This window comes from Poeciliopsis prolifica, unplaced genomic scaffold, assembly GCF_027474105.1.
Source record: "Poeciliopsis prolifica strain line A6 unplaced genomic scaffold, Auburn_PproV2 SCAFFOLD006, whole genome shotgun sequence".
NCBI lineage: Eukaryota > Metazoa > Chordata > Actinopteri > Cyprinodontiformes > Poeciliidae > Poeciliopsis > Poeciliopsis prolifica.
In genome coordinates, this window is record NW_026562381.1 from 6,031,988 (window position 1) to 6,056,058 (window position 24,071).

Below are 24,071 nucleotides of genomic sequence, written 5' to 3' on the forward strand. Positions count from 1 at the left end.
TAGTTGGTTAATGCTTAAAAGCCAGGTTACCAACTCATTTAAATAAACTCAAACAATTCTGTCAAGGAGAGTAGCCAAACATCCAGCAAGAATTATGCTGGAAATTTGTTGACATCAAAAAAAAGTGTGTCATCAAGAGGCAACTTGTGAAAGGACATTGAATAATTTGTCAAAGTAGAACTCTGTAATTCAGGAGATTTTTTTATAGATAAACCTTTATGAGACTTGTCTCTCACATCTGTCTGAAAACTAACTTTCAGGACCTCAAAGGACATAAAACATCACAAAAATGACCATAAAATGAGGTCAGACTAAAATATGTGACAAACTTTGTGCAAAAATTGCATCACATGGTATAAAAAAATTGAAAATAAACTGGCATGTAAAGTTTCTGTAAGCTGCAAAGGCACAAACATAAACAAAACACAGAAATGTTTACTGAGCTGAACTGAAGAACATTTCCCACTTGCTTCAGAAAACATTTCTTTAAAGTTGCTAACAATTATTATAAATGGTCTGTTCAGAAACCTGTTTTTCTTTGAAGTGAACCATGTCAGGTTTGGCACCATCTTCTGTTCAGAAGCAACACTACAACACCAGCAGCAGACTTCAGGGTAGAAATCTGATAAAAATGCAGATAAATGAATAACTAACATCAAAGTGCAGAGAGTAAAACATGTCAGGATGGAGGTTGGAGAGCTAAATATAGTCAATGCCATTAACCTTGACTGCTTCTGTTTATCAAGACGCTAAACTCCTGCACTATTATATGAATGCTCCATGTGGAGCAATATTAGCAATGTTAGCTTAAGGACTTTGATAGTAAAAAACAAAACAAAACAAAAAAAAATAATGAATTAGCAAAGAACAGTCAATGCACAGTTCATCTGCACAATCATGGATTACATAATAAGACATATAACTAAAATAGTACAAATAATGTAAATGAGTGGGTTTTACATTAAAAGCAAATGTTTTAATTCTAACTGTTCACAGGAGGGGATTAACAGAGTAGATTCTGGTGGCTGAAGTGATGGGGAAGCGGTAGATCAAAAAGTAAACAATAAAGTAAGATAAATATTTGAAGACAAGGTTTGTTTTCTACAACCAACAGAATAAAATGTAAAATAATAATTTGATGAAGACAGTTTTATTGCTTTTTTATTGTTTTGTTATGCAAACCAAATGTCTTTGTGTTCTATCATAAAATGAACAACATTATTATGAGCCATATAAGATATTCCATCTGGACCTGCGGAAACTGATCAAGTATCCGAACATAGATTTTGAATGATGTAATTACTATGAATCCCCAGTGACAACCAGCAAAGGGAGGAAAATATGTTGAAATGTAGTTTTTGGACTTCTTGTTTGTCTACGTGTTCATGTCAACAACCAGCTCACTGGATAGCTGCTTTACAAATACAGTGACAGGGCTTTCTCCTCTGCTGAACAGGGTGGACAAATATTCCTAGTGGTGCTAATCAATCATCAAAGCTTGGCTGTGGCAGGTCGGAGGTGGGGCTGGGTGACTGGTGCCACAAAAAGAGGAGAGGAAATGCAGGAGACATTTTTTAATAGAGTGGAAGGAGGTGTTGGTGTGGGCATTTTTAGACTAAAGCATTTTATTTAGCACATTATCTCACACAGATATCCAGAAAAGAGAATGCAGTAGATTAGTAATTTCTAACCCTGGAGGACCTAGAAAGTTTTGAGGGGGTTCTGGCGTTTACTTTCAGAGAGTCTGCCAACATCCTTTGCACATTAAAAAATAATAATTAAAATATAATTACATCATATTTTGCTTTTACTAACATATATGTCCATTACTAGTGTGTTAAGGGAGTAAAAAAGCAGAAATATATATTAATTGACACTATTAATTGAGTGACATTACGTTGCAAGTCGAGTAACATGTTATTTTTATTTTTTTCATTTTGAACTGGTTATGATCAAATACTCTGTTTTTAGGACACAGATCTGTAGTATTTGCTTTATTTCTGTGTAAATCACTGTTATTATTATCTATTAAAATTTGTAAATTTTGGATTGATAAATCATTCAATTTGACTTAAATCATTGTCAAATGAAGGTTTGCTTTGTTACAAAGATGTGATTTTCTCTGGCCTTTGCACATATTACTGCCAGCATGGCTCAGAGGGAACCAGATATAAATGTTCTTAACCAAAGGGAGCAACTATAGTCTGAGGACAAAGGAACAATTTCTGATTACTGTGTTGTTGTTTTTCTCGTTTTGGCTGACGTACCATTTCTAGTTGAGATCAAGAACAACCAATCTGCTTTTTAAAAGTAGACTTGGCTTCCTCCTCTTCCTCTCATAAAGGCAAGGTCCCTGTACGAACCTCTGCGCCACTAAAACCTGACAATGACTTCATTGACACCCAAGTGTCTCATTAATCTTCCTTTTGCTCCATCATATCCTGACATCTGCATGGAAAAAGCCTCTAGCATCAGTTTGCACCACCGCTTGGTGGTGAAACATGGCAGAGTGCTGATATTGTGTACCGGGTTGGGGTTTCTGGGTGTCTAGCTGCCCATTTGGCTATTCTTGTATATATTTCCTATACAAATGACGTGAAACTCACCAACCACACATACATAAGACAAAGTCACTCAGCAGGGGATGTGAGCTGGAGGAGGATATCTGATTTCTCAGCTGCGCAGGGGAGCACTTCCTGAGAGCAGCCGGGGGTTTCCCATCTGTCCACCCTGAGGCTTGACCCCCTGCCTACTGTTAATAGTGTTTCTTTCTCTTCCTGTTGATGCATCTTTCTCATTTTTTTACTAAAATACACACATGAAACAACACACTTAGGGTGTTTCTAAACTGCCACACCACTAATGGAGTTTGAAATGAGACGGCAACCAGTTATGGAGGTGGAGGAAGTTGCTGTCATCCCCCACCACAGCAATGGATCAGCTCTCCACAAGTGTGCCAGAAATGGGTTTGTGTTTGGAGTTTGAGGAGAGGTTTAGCCAAAATTTGCATGTGGGGGGATTTGTGCTGATGGATATGAAACGAACAGTTATCAGTTTACATAAAACAGCAGCAAACATGCCAGTTCCTGTCCTGAGCTGCAATGAAAATGTGTATAAAAGTCCTTTGATGGATGTGCTATTTTAGACTGAGACTCCTTTCCTGAGTGTGTGCAATTTTTCTGGGAGGAGAAATGAAAGACAAAAGAAAGCAGCCCGAGTTGGAGCTCTGAGATCACCGTGACATTGTGCTTTCCTCTTTGACAGAACACAGACTCCGTCTTTGATCAGCACTCAGGAAATTTCATTAAGACAGAGATGAGTGGATAAGAGACTAAATAAAGGTCCTGTGGAAAAGAGAAGGAAGCAAAGGAGACAACAAAAAAGTGTAAATAGAAACTGAAATGAGGGTATTGATAACATCTCCATCATTTTCTTATTTACACTGCAGGTGGACATATAAGGGCAAAAAAACAATCTGTAACAGTGAAATTTCAGTTAAACTTTTTTTTAACCAGAAGGTAAAATATGTTTATGATTCTAAATTTCACTTCCATTTAGCAACTTAGTTGTGCTGTAAAAATGTTGTAATCAAAATTCAGGCCATTCACGACAAAGACCAAGACCAACACTTCCATCACTCTTCAAGACTCTTCTTCTCCTATTTTTTCCTGACATACTGGTCCCAACTCGACCTCCCTCTACAGACCACCGGACTCGTGAGATCGAGTATTCATATGAGAGAATGTACCGGAAATCCCACCACCATACCCACAAGCTGGTTTGTCAGTAAACTCTGTACTTCTGGACTCCTACCATACTTTTTTTGAGAGTAAACAATTTTAGTTTGTCGTTTCCCCCAAAGCGGATGTGTTTTACACAGTCACAAGGAATCGCTAGCGGTCTGAAAAGCCATATTAACTTCATAATAAGTTCTAGTTGCTGCAGAAATTATTCGACTCAATTTACAAACTGAACTGAAACTATAGCAAGGTAGCTCTGGTAAACAGCAAATTAAAACTGGAGCAAAAGCATGTTCTCCTTGTTTGCTTAAGGAGAATCAGTGACAACTTATGAGTTGTGACCACGATTTGGAAGCTGAATTGTGCTGTTGCTAAGAATAAAAAGTCTTCAATCGAGCGTTTTCACACCTCGTAACACAATTGGGGACCAAAATTTGTAACATTTTCAGCTAGTCCAGTCCGCTTTCACACTCCACTATGTTAAAACAACAAAAACCTTTGAAAAACCTGTTCACCTCCTTGCCTGTGGTGGTGCAAAACCAAGAACCACTGAAGGAAACAACAGGAAAACCTCTGAAGAAGAAACTGAGTGAAACTTGCTTCTTCACTAACTTTTAACAAAAATGGAGTGCCATTATATTTTAGCAGTAGTAAAGTTTCTCTTGTGTCATTGGCAAAAGACCATGAGCCATTTCTCCTGTAAATGGTAAACTGCGTGTTTATTATATTGGCGTATTTACCCAAAATGCTGCAGTCCGATTTGTGGTTTTGGAGTGGTCTCCGGTCCACTTGGCGTTCACTTATGCATTCATACCACATGCTTCAACTAAATTGAGACCTAAGTTTGTAGGAGGACCAATGTTTGCTTTTTTGGTTCATATCACTTTGTTTGTAAATTCAAACCTCTCCAAACAAACTGTACTCTCTGAGCCAATGGACTAGAGTTCGATTAAAGCTGAATGAACAAGGCTCCTGTCAATGCACCCACAAACTTCAAATTTATGAGTCTTCAAAGATTTATGTGCAAATTCTTTGAAACAAACCCTCCTGATACATTCATATTCAGCTCTTAAGCATTGTCATGTTTCAGACATGTCCATCTTGTCAGCTAGGATCTTGCAATATGACTTCAAGTTCAATGGAAATAGGACATTTGCAGTTATTGTTACAAGACACCACCAATATCTACAAAGTGAATCAAGCAGAACAGACCAGAGAAAAGACCTTTAACCTTATCAATCAATCAATCACTATAAAAGTCAGGAAGAGGAGAAGAGGAGACAAGGAAAGTAAACACAAAACATCCACTCAGCCTTATCAATCACAGACCAAAGAGAGGGAAGGAGAAATGAAGAAAGAGTGCCAGTGTCTTGTTTACCTTATCGATCATGTCAGGTCGGTTGGTGGCAGCCAGCACGGTGACATCTCGGAGCTGCTCAATGCCGTCCATCTCTGTCAGGAGCTGAGCCAGGACCCGGTCACCTACACCGCCTGAACCCGCAGAGCTGAAGAGGGGGTGAGTGAAAAAATAAGACAGATAAGTGAAAAGAGGATGGCAGCAGGTGAGAAAAGATGAGTGAAAGGAAAACAGATGTATGTAATTTCTGAAGGGATGGGAACAATTACATATTTCCACCAAAGGTTTTGACAGCAACAGAAATGTTGAATTTCACCCAAATCAAACTATGGAACCATCATTCTTTTCCAGAGGAAGTACAGTTAATAATATAATTGTTCTCACTAAGAACTTCACAAAAAGAGGCTTAGTTGCATCAAGTTGGCTTAATAACACCCGGTTCAACAAGCACCACAATCATGTCTGACATTCAGAAAACTAATTATAGCTGCTCAAAGATCAGTTTTCTGGATCATCAAGAACTGCATGATGCAGTTCAATTGAAAGTAAGACGATTTCTTGGATTTCATGAAATCCAAGAAGTACCATTATTATCATATCTTTGAGGATTTATGTTGCAACCAATACAAAGCTTGCTCATCACTAGAAATAGCCACTGCTGTTGAATCATCAAACAGCAAGTCTGAAAGAAGCAAATGGATGGAAAGAAAAGGCTGGGGAAAACACAATTATCTGATGAATTCTTTTTCTGTTTGGAAAATCATTTGTCTAAAAATAAAAAGGTGTCATTCTCCTAATTCAGAAGTGTCTTCATCCAAATAAGCATATAAATATTTTTGTTTTACCAGTGCGGACTGGCCTTCGTCCCCTCTGTGTTTATTTCTTTGTTAATCAGTTGCCTTCTCTCAATTTTCATTCAGTTTTTCCCATTTGCACGTAATTCTCCTGCCTGGTCACACCTGGTTCTTTTGTCATCCATCCACCTTCCCAGTAGTTAAAACTCAGTCAGTTTCATGATGTCTTTGCCAGATTCTTCCGTTGTTCATTACTTGCAAACTTTCATACCAGATTGTCTGTTTCCCTTGTATCTCCTCCATTTCTCAATGTCTTAACATGTGGTTCCAACATCATTATCCCATCCTCCTCTCTGCATTTGGGTCCATGTCCAAGTTGGTACCAGCCCCAGTGTGGGGTAGAACCTGTACAGGTTGCCAGTTCCTCACAAGGTACCATTTAGAAGAGATCAATTATGGTGTTTCAGGGCAACAATGTGCAATGAATAAACTATGGCAAACAAATTATGATCAGTTCCAAGAGACAAGAAGTGGTAACCATGCTCAGAATTTGGGCCACAAGTAGATATCCTGCCTAGATGGATAAATACTGTCAGAAGGTGAGTTAAATCTGTATTGTATAAACATTTGTGTCATTGCCAAAACTTCTCACTGTGCTTGTAGTCCATTGAGGAAAAAGAGCAAACATGAACAAAAATGAAAGATGTTGGAAATGGCAACAAAAAAACAAAATGAAAGCAAAAAAACTCAGTAATGCAGCTAATGAGAAGTGATATAAATATGTCAAAAGAAACAATTAACAGGACTTTGAAGTAATTTTAGATAATATTTTGATGACAACAGAGATTTAATTAACACTATTGTCATTCATCTTTATAAAAATAATCCTCTGGCAGCAATTTGGAGCTTTCTTGCCAGTGATGTAAAACCCTGAACTGAAAACAAGGCAACTGAAAACTCTGATAAGGCAGCAATAGTTGGGAGCCCCGTTTGGACTTATTAACATGGTTTTTCCACTGAACCGACTGAAACGAAGAAAAGCTGCAGCAGGCAAACATTTTGTTAGGGGATAATTCTAACAGTAACAGTGCCAGAAAGCTAAATTTGGTTACCTGGATGAACCAATTTGGGCTTAATTAGTATATACAAAACCAGGTGTGCTTTCTACAACAAAAATATGTTAATTTTATAAATAAAAATAAAATATAAAGTGGAAAAACTACTCTACGAAATTGGGTACAAGAATTTAAATCTGGTAATTAAGTGATGTTTGTAATGTAAAGGACCGACTCAGATACACCCGTTTGCCGCTCAATAAAAGATCTGCAGCCTTAAAAAACTCAGCAGCGCATTAGTCATTGCATTAGAAGGTGGTTATTTTCCACAGCACAGCGCAGACAGGCATCCTTCTGGTCTCAAACACACACACACAGTCTCTGTTGACAGGGCAAGCGGAAATGCCAGACGTCATTAGTGCAGACAAGGCTTCAGAGGAGCACAAAAGAGCTCTGTCACCGAGTTACGAGGGAGAAGAAAGAGAGGAGGGGGACAGCGAAAGAGAAGGAGAGAAAGTTTGGGTCAGAGGGCGACATAGCATGCTAGACAGGAAGCTGGGGAAAAAAGGAGAAATTATGAAACGGGTAAACGTGGAGAAGAGATGGATAAATAATATTTTTGAGAAATGTAATAAACCACCATTTGCAGTTGCAGTGGGCAATATGGACTTAGAATTTTATCATAATATGTTGTGACACTATTGTGATAATGATAGAAATTATGATAAAAAATGGTTCATACTATTTTTTAGGTAAGTTATGACTGCATCACACCTAATCTAATATGAAGTCTGGGGAAAAGAAAAAATATAACAGAAAGATGAACAAAGTCTCAACATGCTTGATGACTGCATGTGTTTCCAAATGCATATTAGCAAATTTCTCTATTTTAGCCCAAAATTTCAAAAGTACAAATACCAAAATTCACTATGGTTTTATGGCAGTGGTCAAGGTTTAACTATAATGTACAAAATTCCATACTGTAGTACATAAGACTGAAAGGTATTTGTATTTTTATTGTGACTCATTTTCTAAAAACCATAACTTTCCATTTTATGTCTCTCTGACCTGATCATCTTTGCTTCACTCCTGTTTTCCTCATTTCACTTCACCAGTTTCGACTCGTGGCAGGTAGGCTGACAGATTTACAGGTGCTTCTCATCTCCTGCCTCGCGCGCTCACCCTACACACACACAGCAGCACAGGCTGTCTGGTTGTATCAACAGATCTGAATCCGCACTGAAAGTCTGTGAGCCACTTCATTGATTATACACAGCAGGAAGTAAAGTTCAATAAATAACGTTTACAGATCTGCAAGAAGTGCATTTCTCTAAGTGGTGAGTGGCCTTGAGGCACAGGTCCAGACCTGCTTCAACCAATGTGAGCTGGCAAGCAGAAGGTGTAGCTGGCACTCGCACATATGAAAAATTGATATTCATAAAAGCTCAAAGTAGAAAAAAAACAGGATTGAGGAAAACTGCCAACTCTACTGGCAAAGAAATAACTGATAAGGACAAATTATTATTTAGTGCAGACTGGAATTCTGCCAAGAAGACAAAATACACAAACAGTGCAAGTGCAGCACAATGATTCAATGAAAGATTTAGACATGATTTAATTAAATTCTAAAATGTGTTTTATTTATCCCAAAGGGAAAATAAATGTCTTAACTCATGTCATCAAAGTACCTTCAAATTGTTGCTGTAAAGGGTGATGTTGCTGGAAGGATCCCTGGTAGCAGCCAGTGTTACAATGAATCTGAGGAGGCCTCGAACTAAGGAAACTCAATCAGCTTAATTTCCATGCAGCAGAGGTGATATTTCACAGTAACAGGACCGGGATGAACCCAGAAGTTGTTGGCAAGTACTGCTAATTCACCTCAATTGCTTTTGCTACTTCTCTTAAAATCTCTTTCAACTCCAATGGGATTTTATTTTAATTTTTTACTTTAGAAATTGAACATCCAGACACAGCAAGATATTTAGATGTTTGCAAGCTTGCAGAAAATCATCATGGTTAGCATAAATAAAGACTGGAAAACATAAACCTGTGAAACATAAAGTTGTGTGGAATTAATATAGATAATGTGCTTCTCTTAAAGAGTTATTGAAATAAACTGTAAATTATGAGCAAAGTATAAATACTTTGAGTAAATTGAATTACAATAATAATCATGAAATTTACAGCAATATGTGACACACTGAAGATCTGTTATTGTTGTTGCATCAACCTAACAGAACCCATGGGTCTTCTGGTCCCTGTCTGTTCCTGTCTCCATTCCCAGAACTGGAACCAGACAAGGAGCAGCAGAGTTTCTGTGCACCACAAATCTGGAATGGACTTCCAGAAAACTGCAAAACAGTTGAAACGTTTTGTTCCTTTAAATCAAGGCTAAAACTTCACCTGTTTTGAGCTGCTTTTGAACCTTAATAAAGTGAACATTGACCAACATATATGATGTATGTTGATTATTTTGATTATGGGACTCAACAAAATGTAACGTTTATTACTTGTTCCTCAATTCTCAATTGACTTTTTATCTTTTTTTTATTATTATGTATGAAATGTGCTTTACAAAAGACTTGACGGATTGATTTCAGCTGATACCTGTAGACAAAGTTAAATTAAAGTGCAACCTGTCTGATGACAAAAAATGTGTGGTGAACTAACTGGTTATAAGGCCTGCTGCCCTTTTCTTAGCTCCATCCTGCAAATGTCATCTTTCTCTGGTTTAGCAGGAAGCACGCTGCATATTTTCTTAGCTCCATCCTGCAAATGTCATCTTCTCTGGTTTAGCAGGAAGCACGCTGCACCATCTGCCGTGAAAGAGCACAATGAAATGTTTGTGTGCCTCCGGTCCATGTCCTTTACCCCCCCCCCCCACCCCCACCCCAGTCTCTTTCCTTCAAGCCACAGATGTTCCCTGTGCCATCCCACTGAAACTCCTCCGGACAACACTCTGTTCTGTGTTCTCTGCTGGTGAAAAGCCACACAACTCTGCAAACACAGCATGGGAACCAGTGCATTCATGCAGACTGTTTCGGATGTTTGTTCCTTCTATCATGCATGAATCACAGTGAGAGGAGAGAGGCGGTAGTCACATAATTAACATTGACCACTGACATGATTATGAATTTGTCACACAAACGGGAAGAAGCTGTTTGAGATAATTCTTTTTAAAAGAATACAGAAAAGGACAAACTGTACCTTCCTCTTTCGCTGGCCAGAGCATCGATCTCATCAAAAAAGACGATGGAAGGAGCGACGGCCCTTGCCTTCCGAAACACCTGCAAGCAACGTCAGCAACAACGTAAGAGGCAGAAACAGGACAAATGTTTAACGGGACATATGAATCATCAGAGACACAAACATGAAGAGGAAATACAGCCGTCATTAACCCCAGAAATCACACCGCAGGTCGTCCTTTAGGACGTCAGAACTGAACCCGTCAAGGCTCCACAATTCAGCTCAGGAACACAATGATCAGGAAGGATTTTGGTGTATAATAATAGCCAAACACATCACTAAAAAAGTATTCAGACCCAGTAAACTGTTCTGCATGTAGTCAGGTTAAAATAAAAGTTGATTAGCCTTTAATATGATGGACCAACACAAAGCACACAGAAATAAGCCTAAAAATAAAAATCTGAAAATATGTAAATAAATGAATCCCGTGGAAACTTTTGCCTGTGTGAAATGTATCCTCATAAATCCAGATCATCTGTTTCTGGTTTCTGGTTTCTGGTTCTTTAAAGAGCATCAGTGAAGAACTTGTCAGGATGACCAAAGAACCCAGTAGATGGGTCAAAAAGAACATTCTGGATGGATTATAACAGGTTATGGATCAAAAATGATGTCCCAAGAATTTAGCATCTCAAAGAGCTAAATTCAACCCATCATCTGAAACTGAAGAGAAACTTTTTAAGACATGACTGGCCTCCTTATCAAATGGTTTAAAAACTTTCTAAATGAACACAAATTCTTTAGTTAAAAAACTTTTTCATTTTAACTGTAAACTAAACGTGATAATTTACCGTAACATTGTTGTGATTTTATATGAAATCAATCTGTGAATAACCCTGATACTTTACTTCTACATTATCCCTTACTTCCTGGTAACTTCTGCCAGTTACTTCTGCCTGAGATGGAGATATTTTGCAAAGAGAATCTGTAGAAAAAGTTTCTTGATACACAAAGCATCAACATATAAAGCAGCAGTTCTGTCTCTTTCAGGCCTCATTCTAAGGAGTTAAGTTATACTGAGCTATCTTTGTAGTTATTGTGCTAATAATCTTAGGCTGCTGGAGGACAAACTGACCACTTTTTCTCACTTTTGTCTTCTACTACTCCCCAAATTCACATTATCTGCTATTATTTCAACTGTGACTGTGACAATGTGACTGCATTGAAATATTGAAATAATTCTTTCTTTTTTTCTTTTTTTTTTTGCAAAGTTCCTTGAGAAGACATTTGTTGTGAAATGGCTCTACATAAATATCTGAACCTGATTTGAACTAAATTGAACATAAAATCCCCCTAAAATAAATTGAAGTCTTTGGTTGGGACATAATAAAAAGCGTGAATACTTTTTTGGGGCACTGTAAGGAAGGCTTAAAAGAACTTACCTCTCGAACTGCTCTTTCAGACTCCCCAACATACTTGCTCAGTAACTCAGGACCCTGAAAGAATAATTTATGTAGAAGAGAGTTACTCATTTTATAACAGCTACCAGTTAACGAGTATGGTTGTGTTATTATGACTTTAAACAATCTAAAATTCTTCTACATTAGGACCTTTGACAAAAGACAATCATGTCTTTTTTTAAACGGCCAAAATCCAGAAGGAAAATTCTGAGTGACAACAGAAGCATCTGCTCCTTGAACGCAGCAGATCAAACAGAGAGATGGTGATCATCAAGTGTGCAGCACAGCAGGACGTGTTTTGTCTCTTTGTGTGAAATTTTTTCGCCGCTCACTGTACGCTGTGTACTGTTTCATGTTTGTATGTAACACATGTGGCTCACTTGGCAAAGATGCACATTTTCCACTCTGTGAGCATTAAAGTAGCACATCTGCTCGCACCATGGTGCAACTTCTCCTGTTATGAATGCATTCAGGCACATCAAATAAAATCGGATATTCGGGAAGATCTAAGGCATAAAATAGAAGGTTTGTGCTCACAACAGCTTCATAAATATAACCTACAGCCATATTTGTCAAGGCTGTTGCATGGTTTTCAAGTCCAATGATGAAAGCTTTTTTTCCTAATTCTTTTATAAAAGAACAGAGGAGGGCAATAAAATGAGGGGAAAGCAGAACAAACATTTCCAAGAAACTCACTGCTATGTCTGCTGTTAACATTGTACAGGATGACCCAAGCCAATCCAAATGTGTCATTTCGGGTTTCCAGTGGAGGGACATAGCTCCTTCGTATGGAACCACTACAGGACGTAGATCTTAAAAACAGCAGTTAGTGTTGAAAGCATTAAGCATTGAGTCCTGCAGCTCCTACATCAGAAAGGAGAGGGCTCTGGAAACTGAATCTGCTTCCTTGAAAATGCTCCTGCAGCTTCTGAGACCAAAGTGTTTAATTGTCCTACAAAATTCTTCAGAACCTGAGGTACCAGAACAATGTGCTAGACAGATCATCTGCTTTTTGCCAGCTACCAAACCCGACCTCCAATAGTCTAACGAAGAAAGTCCTTCAATCAGTTGCAGCAGTGAAATTGTAGAATTATTATATAAATTGTCATAATTATTTTTACTTTTACCAAAAACATTAAACTATTTGATTCTTCCTCACATAGAAGGTACGCCGAGTTAAGAGCTTTTGTGTTTGGCCTTTCTGTTGAATAGAGCTGTGAGCAAAGCTTTGCTACCTTTGATTGCACTCATGGCTCAGTGCTTCTTTGTGTAGCTTTGATAGAATTGGGATTGAGAATCTCTGAGTGTTAACTTGCAAAAAGTTCAGAATACAACTACCGTAGAAAGGAAACCAGGTTCTGAGAGCTTATTTTTATGAAGCCAGAGAAAGAGATTCACCAGCATTAACTCTGTGTACACAGTTTTTCTCCTCCTTAGAAAGTACTCCTGGCTCAGTGCATTTATGTTATTCTCCTTTCTGTGTTTTCAACACCTGCTTAGCTGTATTGAAGTGAAGTTTTTGGGTCAAATTGATTTGTTGTGACATTTGTTGTGAAATGACCCATTTTATAAATAAAATTTATTTGATTAACTCCAAAAATTTCAGCAACAATTGTTTAAATGTGTGGGGGTTTCACAATTGATTGCAAACATAGCTTTACAATTTATTCTCTGCAACTTCTTCTTTCTATATATTTTAAACTTTTAAACTTTCGGATGTCTAACGACTGAGTGGATGTTTGTCTCTTTGCGAGACAAACATCCACTCAGTCGTTAGAGGAACTTCCTCCACTGCAATCTTCTCTTTCATCGCCTCTTAGCTGATGGAGGAGACGACACTTAACTTCCAGCCCTTTTGTCTCCTGCAGTAAGTATGTAGGTTGACTCATTATTCCCAAGCTGCTCATTTCTTGGTAGAGCTGAGGCTTGGATGTGGTGACTTTTAAAAAACACCAGGCGAGATACAAGGTTTGTGTGCGTGCGTGTATGTATGCAAGTGTGTTGGCGAGCAGGTATGCATGCGTGACCGTGAGTGTGTTTGAGTGGCTGAAGGGAGGAAACTGAAATTGACAAGATGATAATAGGGCTTTTTTACACAGAGGAAACAGGCTGAGCCCTCAAAGTATCCACATTTAAATCGGGATAACGTATCTGTGTCAAAGCAACCGCCGCACTGGAAAAACCTGATACTGTTATTGCAGATGGTTGAGAGCGGCTTTCAGCAGCAGGGGCAGGATGTTTTTTATCCCCTTTCAAAGAGCAGATTCTCTTGGTGATAACTTTAAACTGGCTGCAGAACCTCACAGCACAAATCTTTGTTTAAGTAGCACAGGACCCTCTGCGCTTAGCGGCACCTCAACTAGAGATTTTATTAAACTAATAGATTTTTCATAGGTGACCAACAATAGCTATGACATCAACCTAACCAAAAATATTTCAGGATTTGTTTTTAAATAGGATTTTTCTGTGGAATGTGTCCACAAGTTAATTAGGAAAAATTTGCTTATTCTCTGATTTTTCTTTTATTCTTAAATATTTCAGATTACATTTAAAATGCAGCTTGTTAAGCTGAAAATAGGTCACTTCAGCTAAATAAATATGCTACTTGTCTCCTTGCCCAGCTTTTGCAAAACAACCAATCCAGGAGCATCGTTCATTTTCCAATCCTTGGCACTGACAGCCAATCTGGGTGGATTGGCTGTCCACTCAGAAGTGCACTTAAGGCATTTTTATGTTTGAAATAGGCAGTTAAAAGCAACTTTAGAGGAGGTCACAAGTATTTGTGGATTTCAGATTCCAGATGATCTGAGCCACCTTTAAAACTGGGAAAGACAAGAAAACATGATTTTCAAGAGAAATGTTTGTTAAATCTTCAGAAATTGGGAGGTGGGTGCAAAAAAAGTAACTATGGACCTAAACATGCCCATAGGTGCACTCAACATAACAGGTGAGAACTTTAAAACAACTTGAACTGAGACAAACAAAGGCTGACGCAGCACTGCAGCAGAGAGCTGCTGCTAGGAACGGCCATTTTTGGACACCAAGTCTCCACAGCCACTGTTAAGATTTTATCTACATCCCTCATCAGAAATGAAAGCATGTACAGTTTTGTGAACCACTGCAGAAACTTTACCTGGAAAGCCCTGCATTTGTCAGATAAAACTTTGGGGTCTGGTGTAAAACAAGGGATAATTATGTGGAACAGCACCTCATAAATATAAATATGGTAGATCATATGTAATGCTGTGTGCATGTTTCTAATTCTAATAAAATATGTCTGTCTGTGGATATTAAAAGAGAAGACTAAGAGTCTTTTCACACATGATAGTCCAGCAGACCTGGTTCGATTGGGGACCCGAGTTGCCACATTGGTACATTTCCTGCTGCGATTCACTTTCACACTGCACTGTGTCAAATCAACCAAACCATTTGAAACACCTCTTCCCCTCCTCACCTGTGGAGGCACTGAATCATGAGCCACTGAAGGAAACAACACGATAAAGCGCAACTTCCTTCTTTACAAAATGTAAACAAAAATTAAGTAGGATCACATTCTCGTGGTTGTAGGACTTCTCTTTTGTTGTTGGTAAAAGACCACTAGTCATTTCTCCTGCTAGCTCTAGACTCTCGTGTTTGTTTTGGTTGTATTTATTAAAAAAATACTGTGACATTCAAACTTCTCCAGAGATCACTTCAGCTGGTTTTTAGCTGGACCACAGTTTGGCTTTTGGTCCAGATCAGAGTTTGGTTGCATATTCTAACCTCCCCAAATGAACTAAATGAATATGAAGTTATGGTACATTTCATTGAATTGTGGAGAAAATAGGAGAAAAATCACCCCGCTGCACTAAGACAAAGGGAGGGAGATCACGGCAGAACTGGCTTCTGACTTAATGATGCCAGTTGAGAGCTTCTGTCTGGACTTCCTGTCTTTTTCTAAATATTCACCAGTCAACAATTCAACAAGGCGATCAATCAACATCTGTCGACATGTCCTGAACGAGGGGGGAGCTAGCAGAGAGGACGGGGTGATGAATGAGAGAGGACAAACATTGGGTCAAGGGTCAGAGGAAGAAACTTTCTGCAGCTGTACCACCTTCAGCTCTTTAGGAAATCATCACCACCAGATCGACATCTCTGGGATTTTTTAATTTAATCTGAAATTTTAAGAAGTTTATAAATGTGCCAAATTTTTATAAATGTAAATAAAATGATGCACATGTCTTGAGGCATTTCTCAATTTATTCATGGATGGTTTGTTTCAAAGTTTTTTAGCACACTAACTGCTTTTTCCCCTCATTGTCATTCACTTTTTAAGTATGCCCTTCACAAACTGCACAGTGAGCTGTTATAGTCCAACACAAGGATGGTTTCCCCCCCTAAATATGTCTTACTCTACAGTGTTCATTTTTCCTTTGGGGTCCAAGACCAGACAGCAATCCAATTTTTTCATGAAGTTATTGATGGAATAGTTTGGTAAAGTCACCCACACTTTTATGAGACATGCAACAATAACGGATTTTAAACGAACCAAGAAGCTGATCCAGCCTGCAAAGTGTCTGGGAGAAAGAGGAATGGAGTTCAGAGCAATCAAACTTTAATCAAAGATTATTTCAAAACGACTCAACTTCATAACTTTCACAGAGTCACTCTTAATGTTCTGGATGTATTAGCAACAAATTTTAAATGAATTTTGCATAAGCAAACTTGTGTGTTTAAGAAGAAACAGAAAGGATATTTTACAGCTGTAATTTTTGATTATTTCACAACAGTTCAACTCTGAAACTGAATAAAAATAATTTCAAACTCAAAAGTAAAATCCACAGATTTTATGTAATTAATGTGCAAACATGCAGCAGCTGTCTGCTTTTTCATATTTGAAAACAATGTTACACATCCTCAGAGTGTAATGATCGTCTTTGTTTGTATTGTAGAATATAAATAGAAAATAATAAAATATTACTACTTAAAACTGTTCATGTCTTCACATATGGAGGTTCGCACTTCATTTTAATAAACATTTTCCAATAATAAACATGTTTATCACCTTCCCATCAAAAAAGCAAACCTATATTAGATTATGAAGGTAATTTACATGCTGGTACTCTTTAATTTAGACATGGAGGGAGAATATTCCATACTAAAATGCTGTAAATTCCCCAAAATAGATGATAGAATTCCTACTACCTGATTAAGGGAGGAAATGCAACACAATTTGCATGACGAATGTTAAACTGCAAACGCAGAGACTGAGAGACAGCACAACAAATCATCAGTCCTCAGACAAATGGCTGACTCATCTGCACAGTTTTGGCAGAACATTCAATCAGGAAAACGATATGCAGAGGCACATCTGTAAAACATTATGTTTTCATTTTTATGTATCCCATTATAGAAGAGAAAAGCTTTGGTACCATTTTTTGATTTTGACTAATCAGCAAAGTAATTTGATAATGTTTGGTCAACCCAGAGTGATGGAAAAAATGAAAAAAAAACTTTAATGTAATGGTGAAAACTTACTTTAATAGCCAGAAAGTTGAGCCCACTTTCATTAGCCAAGGCTTTGGCTATCATGGTTTTGGAGCAGCCTGGCGGCCCATACAGCAGGACTCCTTTTGGTGGTTGGATCCCCATGCGGGTAAAGGCCTCAGGGTGCTTCAGGGGCCACTCCACGGCCTGTTTCAGTTTCAGCTTTACCTCTGCCATCCCACCAACATCTGACCAGCACACCTGGGCAGATGAAGCAAAGGAAAACTTCAACAAAATGCCAGATGATCAATCAGTTAAGTTTTTGTGTATAGCACATTGCAGCAACAAGGCCGTTCAAAGTGCTTTAAAAACACAAAAATTAACAAATAATAATCATAAAAAAACATCAGAGTCACAAAATGAGAAACTTGTAATAAATGTTACATTTTGTTGAGTGGCACCTTCAGAATCAACAATGCACATCAGATATGTTGGTCAATGTTCCAGTTATCAAAAGCAACTCTAAACAGGGAAGTTGTTAGCTTTGATCTAAAGGAACTCAGTGTTTCAGCTGTTTTGCAGTTTTATGGATGACTGTTCCAGATTGTGCTGCTTCTCAATATTTGAGATATTATCTGGTAAATAGGTCAGAAAATTGCAACAATTTAGAATAGTGGAAATGAAGAGGAAAAGACTGTTTAAATGGAAATAAAAACCAACATCCTGAACATGATAAACAACAGTCAATTCCAAAAAAAACAGTCAGATGTGGTGTGTGGAGAAGCAGATGTGGAGGAGACGAGCATTATTTCACGGAATCAGAATCCAGCAGGTTCACTGAGGTCAAAAACATGCAATCAGGAAAATGAATCTGTTTTACATTGGAGAAAGGCAGCAGGAAGAGGTCAAGCTCTAATAAATAATTGCCATTCCAATAATGTGCTGAAACGCACTCCAGTCCTATGTGCACTGCTACTCTGTGTCAGTTTGAAGCAAACCCATCACCAACAATAAGCGCGACGAACCAAGCTAATTCTGATTGTGTGCAGAAATGCTCTAGAGTAACCCATAAAAGGCCCTCTTTTAACTTTGGGATCACATGAGTAAACTGCAAGGAATCTCAAGTTCCTCCAAGAGTCGGCTGGATGGAACAGAGGAGAAATATAAAAGCATATTTGGAGGGAGATGGAAGAACCAAGGGCTTGGGTTGAATCAGGACGGAGTGAACAACAACAGAGCCAGGCTGCCAAACGCTGTCTGTCTGACAGATGGAAGGAAGGAGGCAGGGAGGAGAGGAAGGAGAGAGTCCGGCAGAGAACAACCGGAGGAGATAAAGTAGATAAGCATGAGAGAGCTTCATCTAAAACCAGCTAACGTCTCTTTTTACCCTTCCTGTCTCACATTCCTCCTTCTTTCCTTTCCATACTCTTCAGTTTTGTCCCACTCACAGTTGTTTTAACCTCCTCCTCTACATTCAGCCCATCCTCTCAGCCTCTGCTCCATATCCTGTTTGATCTGCTCTCATATCCTCTCTGCTCTTCTTGTTTGTTATCTGTTGTATCTCAGCATCACTGCTTTTCTGTCCTCCCTCACTTGGCTTTATCTTATTACACGCGCAACGGAAGGAATCAGGTTTGGCAGGAGAGTCAGAGAGGCCGTCGAAGAAGGTCAGCGATCAGATAGTTTCCCTTAAATGGATCTTTAATTATTCATTGTTTTTTCTCTTTTTTTTGTCAGTTGAAGTCAGAACAAAATGAAATCCAGGTGGAGAACCCAGATCTGCTGTATCTTCTGATTAGATTAACTGTACATGCATACTTTCACTTTAACCCTTGGCGCTCCCTTCATTTTTTTCATTGAGTGTCTGCTGTACTTTATTAGTTAATTTGTTTAATGCTGACTAAAGTCTGTTTTAACATGTTGCTGGTTCTTATAAATAAGGGAGATTTATCTGTATAAATAAATAAAATAAAGAAAGAAGTGTTATGCTCCACTTGTGTTCCTTGGACATAAAACAAAATTTCCTTCATAGACTCCCATGGAATAAAATATACAACAATATGTCATCATATATTTTAGTCCTCACCGCACATAAAAATCAAGTTTCTGAATTTCAAAGTCTTTAAAACCAGTTTTAATAATAAAAGTTTCTCTCAGTAAAACAAACACCACAATTTTGGTTTGACAATTCCAGATATTCACAGTTCGTCTTCATGTCAAAAGAAGCTTAATTAAGGATTAACATAGAAATATCATGTAGGACCATATATTTTGTCATTTTATTTATGAATGCAAAGATTATCTTCAGTACTCACTATTCATAGCAAATAGTCATGCATGTTATAACATTTATTTTTATTCCTTTTCTGTGAAATTGCGAAGTCACAGAAACAGTTTTTTCAATTTTGTATGCAAAAATATTGATTTACAATTCATAAGAAAATCATTTAACTACTTGAAAATAAAAATAACACTTTAAGAAATTTCAACCCAAGGGAATAAAAAAAAATCAATCAAAAGTAGAAATCAAATTGCAATGGAAATGCTGTTAAAAGATGGAGTTAATGGGACAATTAAAGGGACGCAGATTGTTTTAGGATTATACTGATGAAATAAAAAAGACAAATTAAAACCTCCCCACAAAATACACAATTTGAGCACTTTGTATGCAAGACACAAAGTCAAAGTTATTCCAACAGTATGGATAGGATTCAGAAACCATAAGAAAATTCAGACCTCTTTACTAAAACACTCCTAAATAAAATCTTATGCAGTCCACCTGTGAAATTTAGTAGCAGCTCCCTGTTTCTTAAAGATTGATCAACACCATTTAAAAGATGAACAGAGTTTATCTCAAGGAAAACAAAGTATGTTGTAATTATATGTATTTTATCTCTTTTGTTTTAGCTTTGCCCTCTCATTAGCTCTGGATCACATGTTCTGATCTAAATGCTAAATGCCAGGGTTTATAACTCTATCCCTTCCCATCTGTTTAACTTCCTCCTCCCTCCCCTCCACCAGCCCACAGAGGTAACACATCCCAGGCCACCGGCGCCGTCTCCGGGGAGCGAAGCACCTAATGGAAACCTGGCATCTGGCCACATACTGTAAATACCGAACGATTTATGGCCAGCTCTGAGCCAGAAGGAAAGAAATGCACGGACGACACGGGGTGTGGAGGATGAGGGGACAGACGGAGAGATGGACCAGACGCAAGCCAGCAAATCAAAAGTACTAATCTAAAAGCCCGGACAGAGAGAAAATGGAATAAAACAGGAGTAGAGGAAAAAGCGTACAGAGAAGCAGGATTCAGCAGAGAGGTTTGGGAATCAGATCTGCACAGATAGAAGTTATGACTAAACCATCAAATTTAGAGTAAAATTTAAAAAGTATAGCACAGAATATAGCTGTGAAATATAATGTGTTGATTTTGATAAATTATACGGGAATCTCCACTTAAAGCTCCAGAAAAGTTACATTTATCAGTAAATCTGTAATTAAATCATTTATTACAGGTTTTTAATAATACATTAAACTATTTTGCAGAGTGGAATAGTCTTGCAACAAACTTCAAGTACTATGTTTTGCTTTTATTGTGGATTTTCTCAAATAGGCAGAATCAAAATCATACCGAAAAGTATAAATACATATATAAATATGTATATCCGTGCACCTATAGGGCTGCACAATGTGAGAACATCTTGCGAAGACAAAAATATTGAGAAATACAGTGATGACGTCATTAGTCACAGTATATACCTATTTTCTTCTCTTTTTCAAAAATTTGGAGTTAAAGAAATCCTCAGTGTACTGCAACCGCCACCGTGGCTGACAGTTGGTTCTCTGCTCTGAGGTTTAAAAACCTAACTTTGGCGTGAATTAAGTTGAATTTGAGACGGAAAACCAACCGACTTAAATAAATTTAAATCAGCTTGTTGCTGGCAATAAAAATAATATGGTTGAGCCCAGGAAAGATCCAGAACTTATAAAGGGGGCTAGTTTGGGATCTAGAGGTATAAGGTGTAACTTGTTTTCAGTTAAAAATAAAGCATCAAACTCAATGTTGTTGACAATGTTTGACAGAGTAAATGCTGTAAGAACCAAATCCAAAATATTCTACTTTCCTGTTTATCTTTGGAAAATACTTCATATTTTGGAGTTTCCCCTTAAATGAAATTGTAGGTGTTTTTGAACAAACGACAAAGAAATTTAAAAAATCAATAAATGTAGAACTCAACGCTGATACAGAAGCCTAAAGGTTGTCAAAAGTCAGCCTAACGATATATTTTTGTGAAAAGTAAAAACCATTAAAGAAAGTTGAATGTAACCACTATGAAAATAATCTCCCTTCAAGGGTCATTTGCTTAGTTCTTGTGGAGCGTTTGAACCTGTCAGCAGCTGCTTCAATCTGCTTAGTGTTGGCTGGGTTGTAAAGATCCACTTTTTACTGCTTTAAAAACATCCAAAATGTATCTGTGGTCTTCAGACATTGTTGGTTGCAGTAAACTTTAGATTTTATGGTTGCAAAACAAGTTTCTGACAAATGTCCTGTTTCTAGTGCATATTAATCAACAGCATGAGTTGAAACCATGGAAATAATTTGCTTTGTCAACAATCAAAACCTTGTAAAAGTCTAAAGTCAAAAAGGACGGGAAAGTTAAAATTTGCAGCTCATCAAAGATGTCATGTTAATGTTGGGCATTTAATCCCTTTGGCACCTTTGTATTGACTATACACTTTTTACATTTATGTATATTTTAATTTTTACTGGAAAAGATCCTTTCAACAACTTCAGACCTATTAGTAGACTTAATGTGTTTGATATTTTTAAAATCTTTCTCAAGATAACTTCTATTAGCTTCCACTAAATACTATGTTGGTGTAAAGCTTTAGCACAGCTAATGCAAATCATGTTTTAGGATCAGTGCAGCTAACTTTTTAGTTAACAGTGCCCAACACAGAAGTATGTAAATTACATTGACGTTTTTAATTGTAATGTGATGAAATGTGAAAAAGGTCTAGGCGTTTGAGAAAATAACAATAAGTTGAATCAGTTAGTGTTATAACTCAAAGCAAATGCTTTGACTCAAACCCCACTGTGCTGTTTTCCTTTTTGCACCAGACACAGTTATTACCTTTTACAGTTGTTTTCCAAACTTTACAAGAGGCCTTTGAAGGGGAAAAGAGGACAGAGTCTGGAACTTACCAAACAAACTAAACAAAGAAATAGGGAGATAAATGGTATGGAAATAATAAAAGACAGATATAATAAAGTTAAACCAGACAGCAAGGTCAAAGCTTAAAATGGATGCTAAAATGAAAGGGAAAGTCTTTAGAAAGAAATAACCCTAATTACTCCTTAATTTATTATATTTACATACAAATAGAATCTAAAGTGAAGTATAATCTTTAAATCTTGTGTGGATATGTGATCCAAGACGGTTTCACAGAAACTCTGGGCATGTATTCATCCGGCACCACTGGAAGTTTCTTATATAAAAGTGGATTAGAAACAAATGTTTGCACTCATGTGGATATAATCAAGTCCAGGACTCTGTGGCTGGTCTTTCAGCTGAGCTGTGTAAGACGAATTACAAAAAAAGAAAAAGGAATCCAAACTCGTTCCTCTCTTGTTTCCAGGAACCAGCCACAAGGACTGAATGTCTCTGGGTGAGCTCAGAGCGCAGCACTCTGTGCAGAAAGAAAAGGGGAGGCGGGCTGAGGTGAAGGGATCGGACGCATGTTTCTTCTTCTCTTTCTCTTTTTTTAGCTGCTGGCAGGAACCGTCAGCGACCAGATCTGCTTTCAATTACCGGTGGAAGATGATGTTAGCCTTCTTCCTGTCCCTTATGTCTTGCACATGCAAACTCCAAAACATCCTGAAGTCTCACTGCTGTCCTCTCACCCCTCCTTCCTCCTCACTAACCTCCCATGTTTTTTGAGCCCACTTTTCTTCCATCTGCGAAGACAAAGTCGTTCATCTTCATTGGAGCAGAGGGTAAAATGGCCACAGGGTCTTTTCCACTCTACCTTGTGGTAATTCAGTGGTCAGGAGAGTAAAGAGGAGTAACAGTCTAGGAAGAGAGGCACTGCTTGGTGAGCTACTTTTAAAAATGGTGATAAGTGACTACCTTTTTCGGGACTTAGATTGTGCTTTCATTGAGCCAAAAAATGGATGATGTAAGCTGGCCCGCTTCCTTCCAAAACCACCATGAGGCTGAATGTAACGCTAGGAGAACTAGCTTCCAGGATGAATTGTGTCATTTAGACTGAAGATTTAAACCAAGTAGGAGCAGGAAGAGGCTGCCGCATCAGCTGCATCAGTGTACAAGCATCTCACATGTTAAACCCTCACACTCATGTCTTAAAAGATTAAGGATTTCCTTATTTGTAAAAGCAATACCAAAGCATAACTTCACAAGATGCTGAACACTAACCTTTTGAATTTTTTGTGTTGGAGTTCTCATAAAATTACTGCTTCATTCTTTTAATATGACGTTATTGTTATAATATTATGACCTAATTGATGTGATTTTTTTTTATCTCAGCCTGCTCCTACTATTCCATCATAGAGTGGACCTGAATTTAAAGTCCAAATAAATAAAAGCTGTAAAACATGCTTGTCAAACCAGATGGCGGCCCTGAGCCTGCTGACGTTACTCTGAACGATGGAAACTCAAGGAATGCATTGTTGAAAAACTAAATGATCAAAAACCTAAATATTCAATTAATCAATAAAATCGATTTATTGCCCAGGTCCAATGGATAAGTTGGTGGACATGTTTTAGGACAGACGGAGGAGGTTTCTGTACCTTGGGAACGTCGATAGCAACCTCTCTCATTGCACTGGGCTTCACTACGGTCATGGCCCACTGGAGGTCCTGCATGGAGACCGTCACCGTCCCCATCAGCTGCTGGTCAGATGCCTGCTGGGAATTTCCCAGCGCTCGCCTCAGTGCACGCAGACCTGAGGAGAGCAGATTTGAGAGATGAAGCTCTTTTTCACAGCTTAA

At 38.0% G+C, this 24,071-nt stretch overlaps 1 protein-coding gene across 1 annotated transcript in view; it reads right to left on the reverse strand.

Moving 5' to 3' along the window:
* The window catches only part of LOC129360484 (ribosome biogenesis protein SPATA5-like), a 110,108-nt gene that overhangs the window by 65,005 nt on the left and 21,032 nt on the right, over positions 1-24,071 (reverse strand). Inside the window, exons 10-14 of the mRNA XM_055030751.1 lie at positions 23,871-24,025; positions 17,110-17,319; positions 11,572-11,625; positions 10,154-10,233; positions 5,119-5,245 (exon numbers count right to left, since the gene is read on the reverse strand). Coding sequence (XP_054886726.1) covers positions 5,119-5,245; positions 10,154-10,233; positions 11,572-11,625; positions 17,110-17,319; positions 23,871-24,025 — 626 coding nt within the window. The remainder of the gene's footprint in view (positions 1-5,118; positions 5,246-10,153; positions 10,234-11,571; positions 11,626-17,109; positions 17,320-23,870; positions 24,026-24,071) is intronic.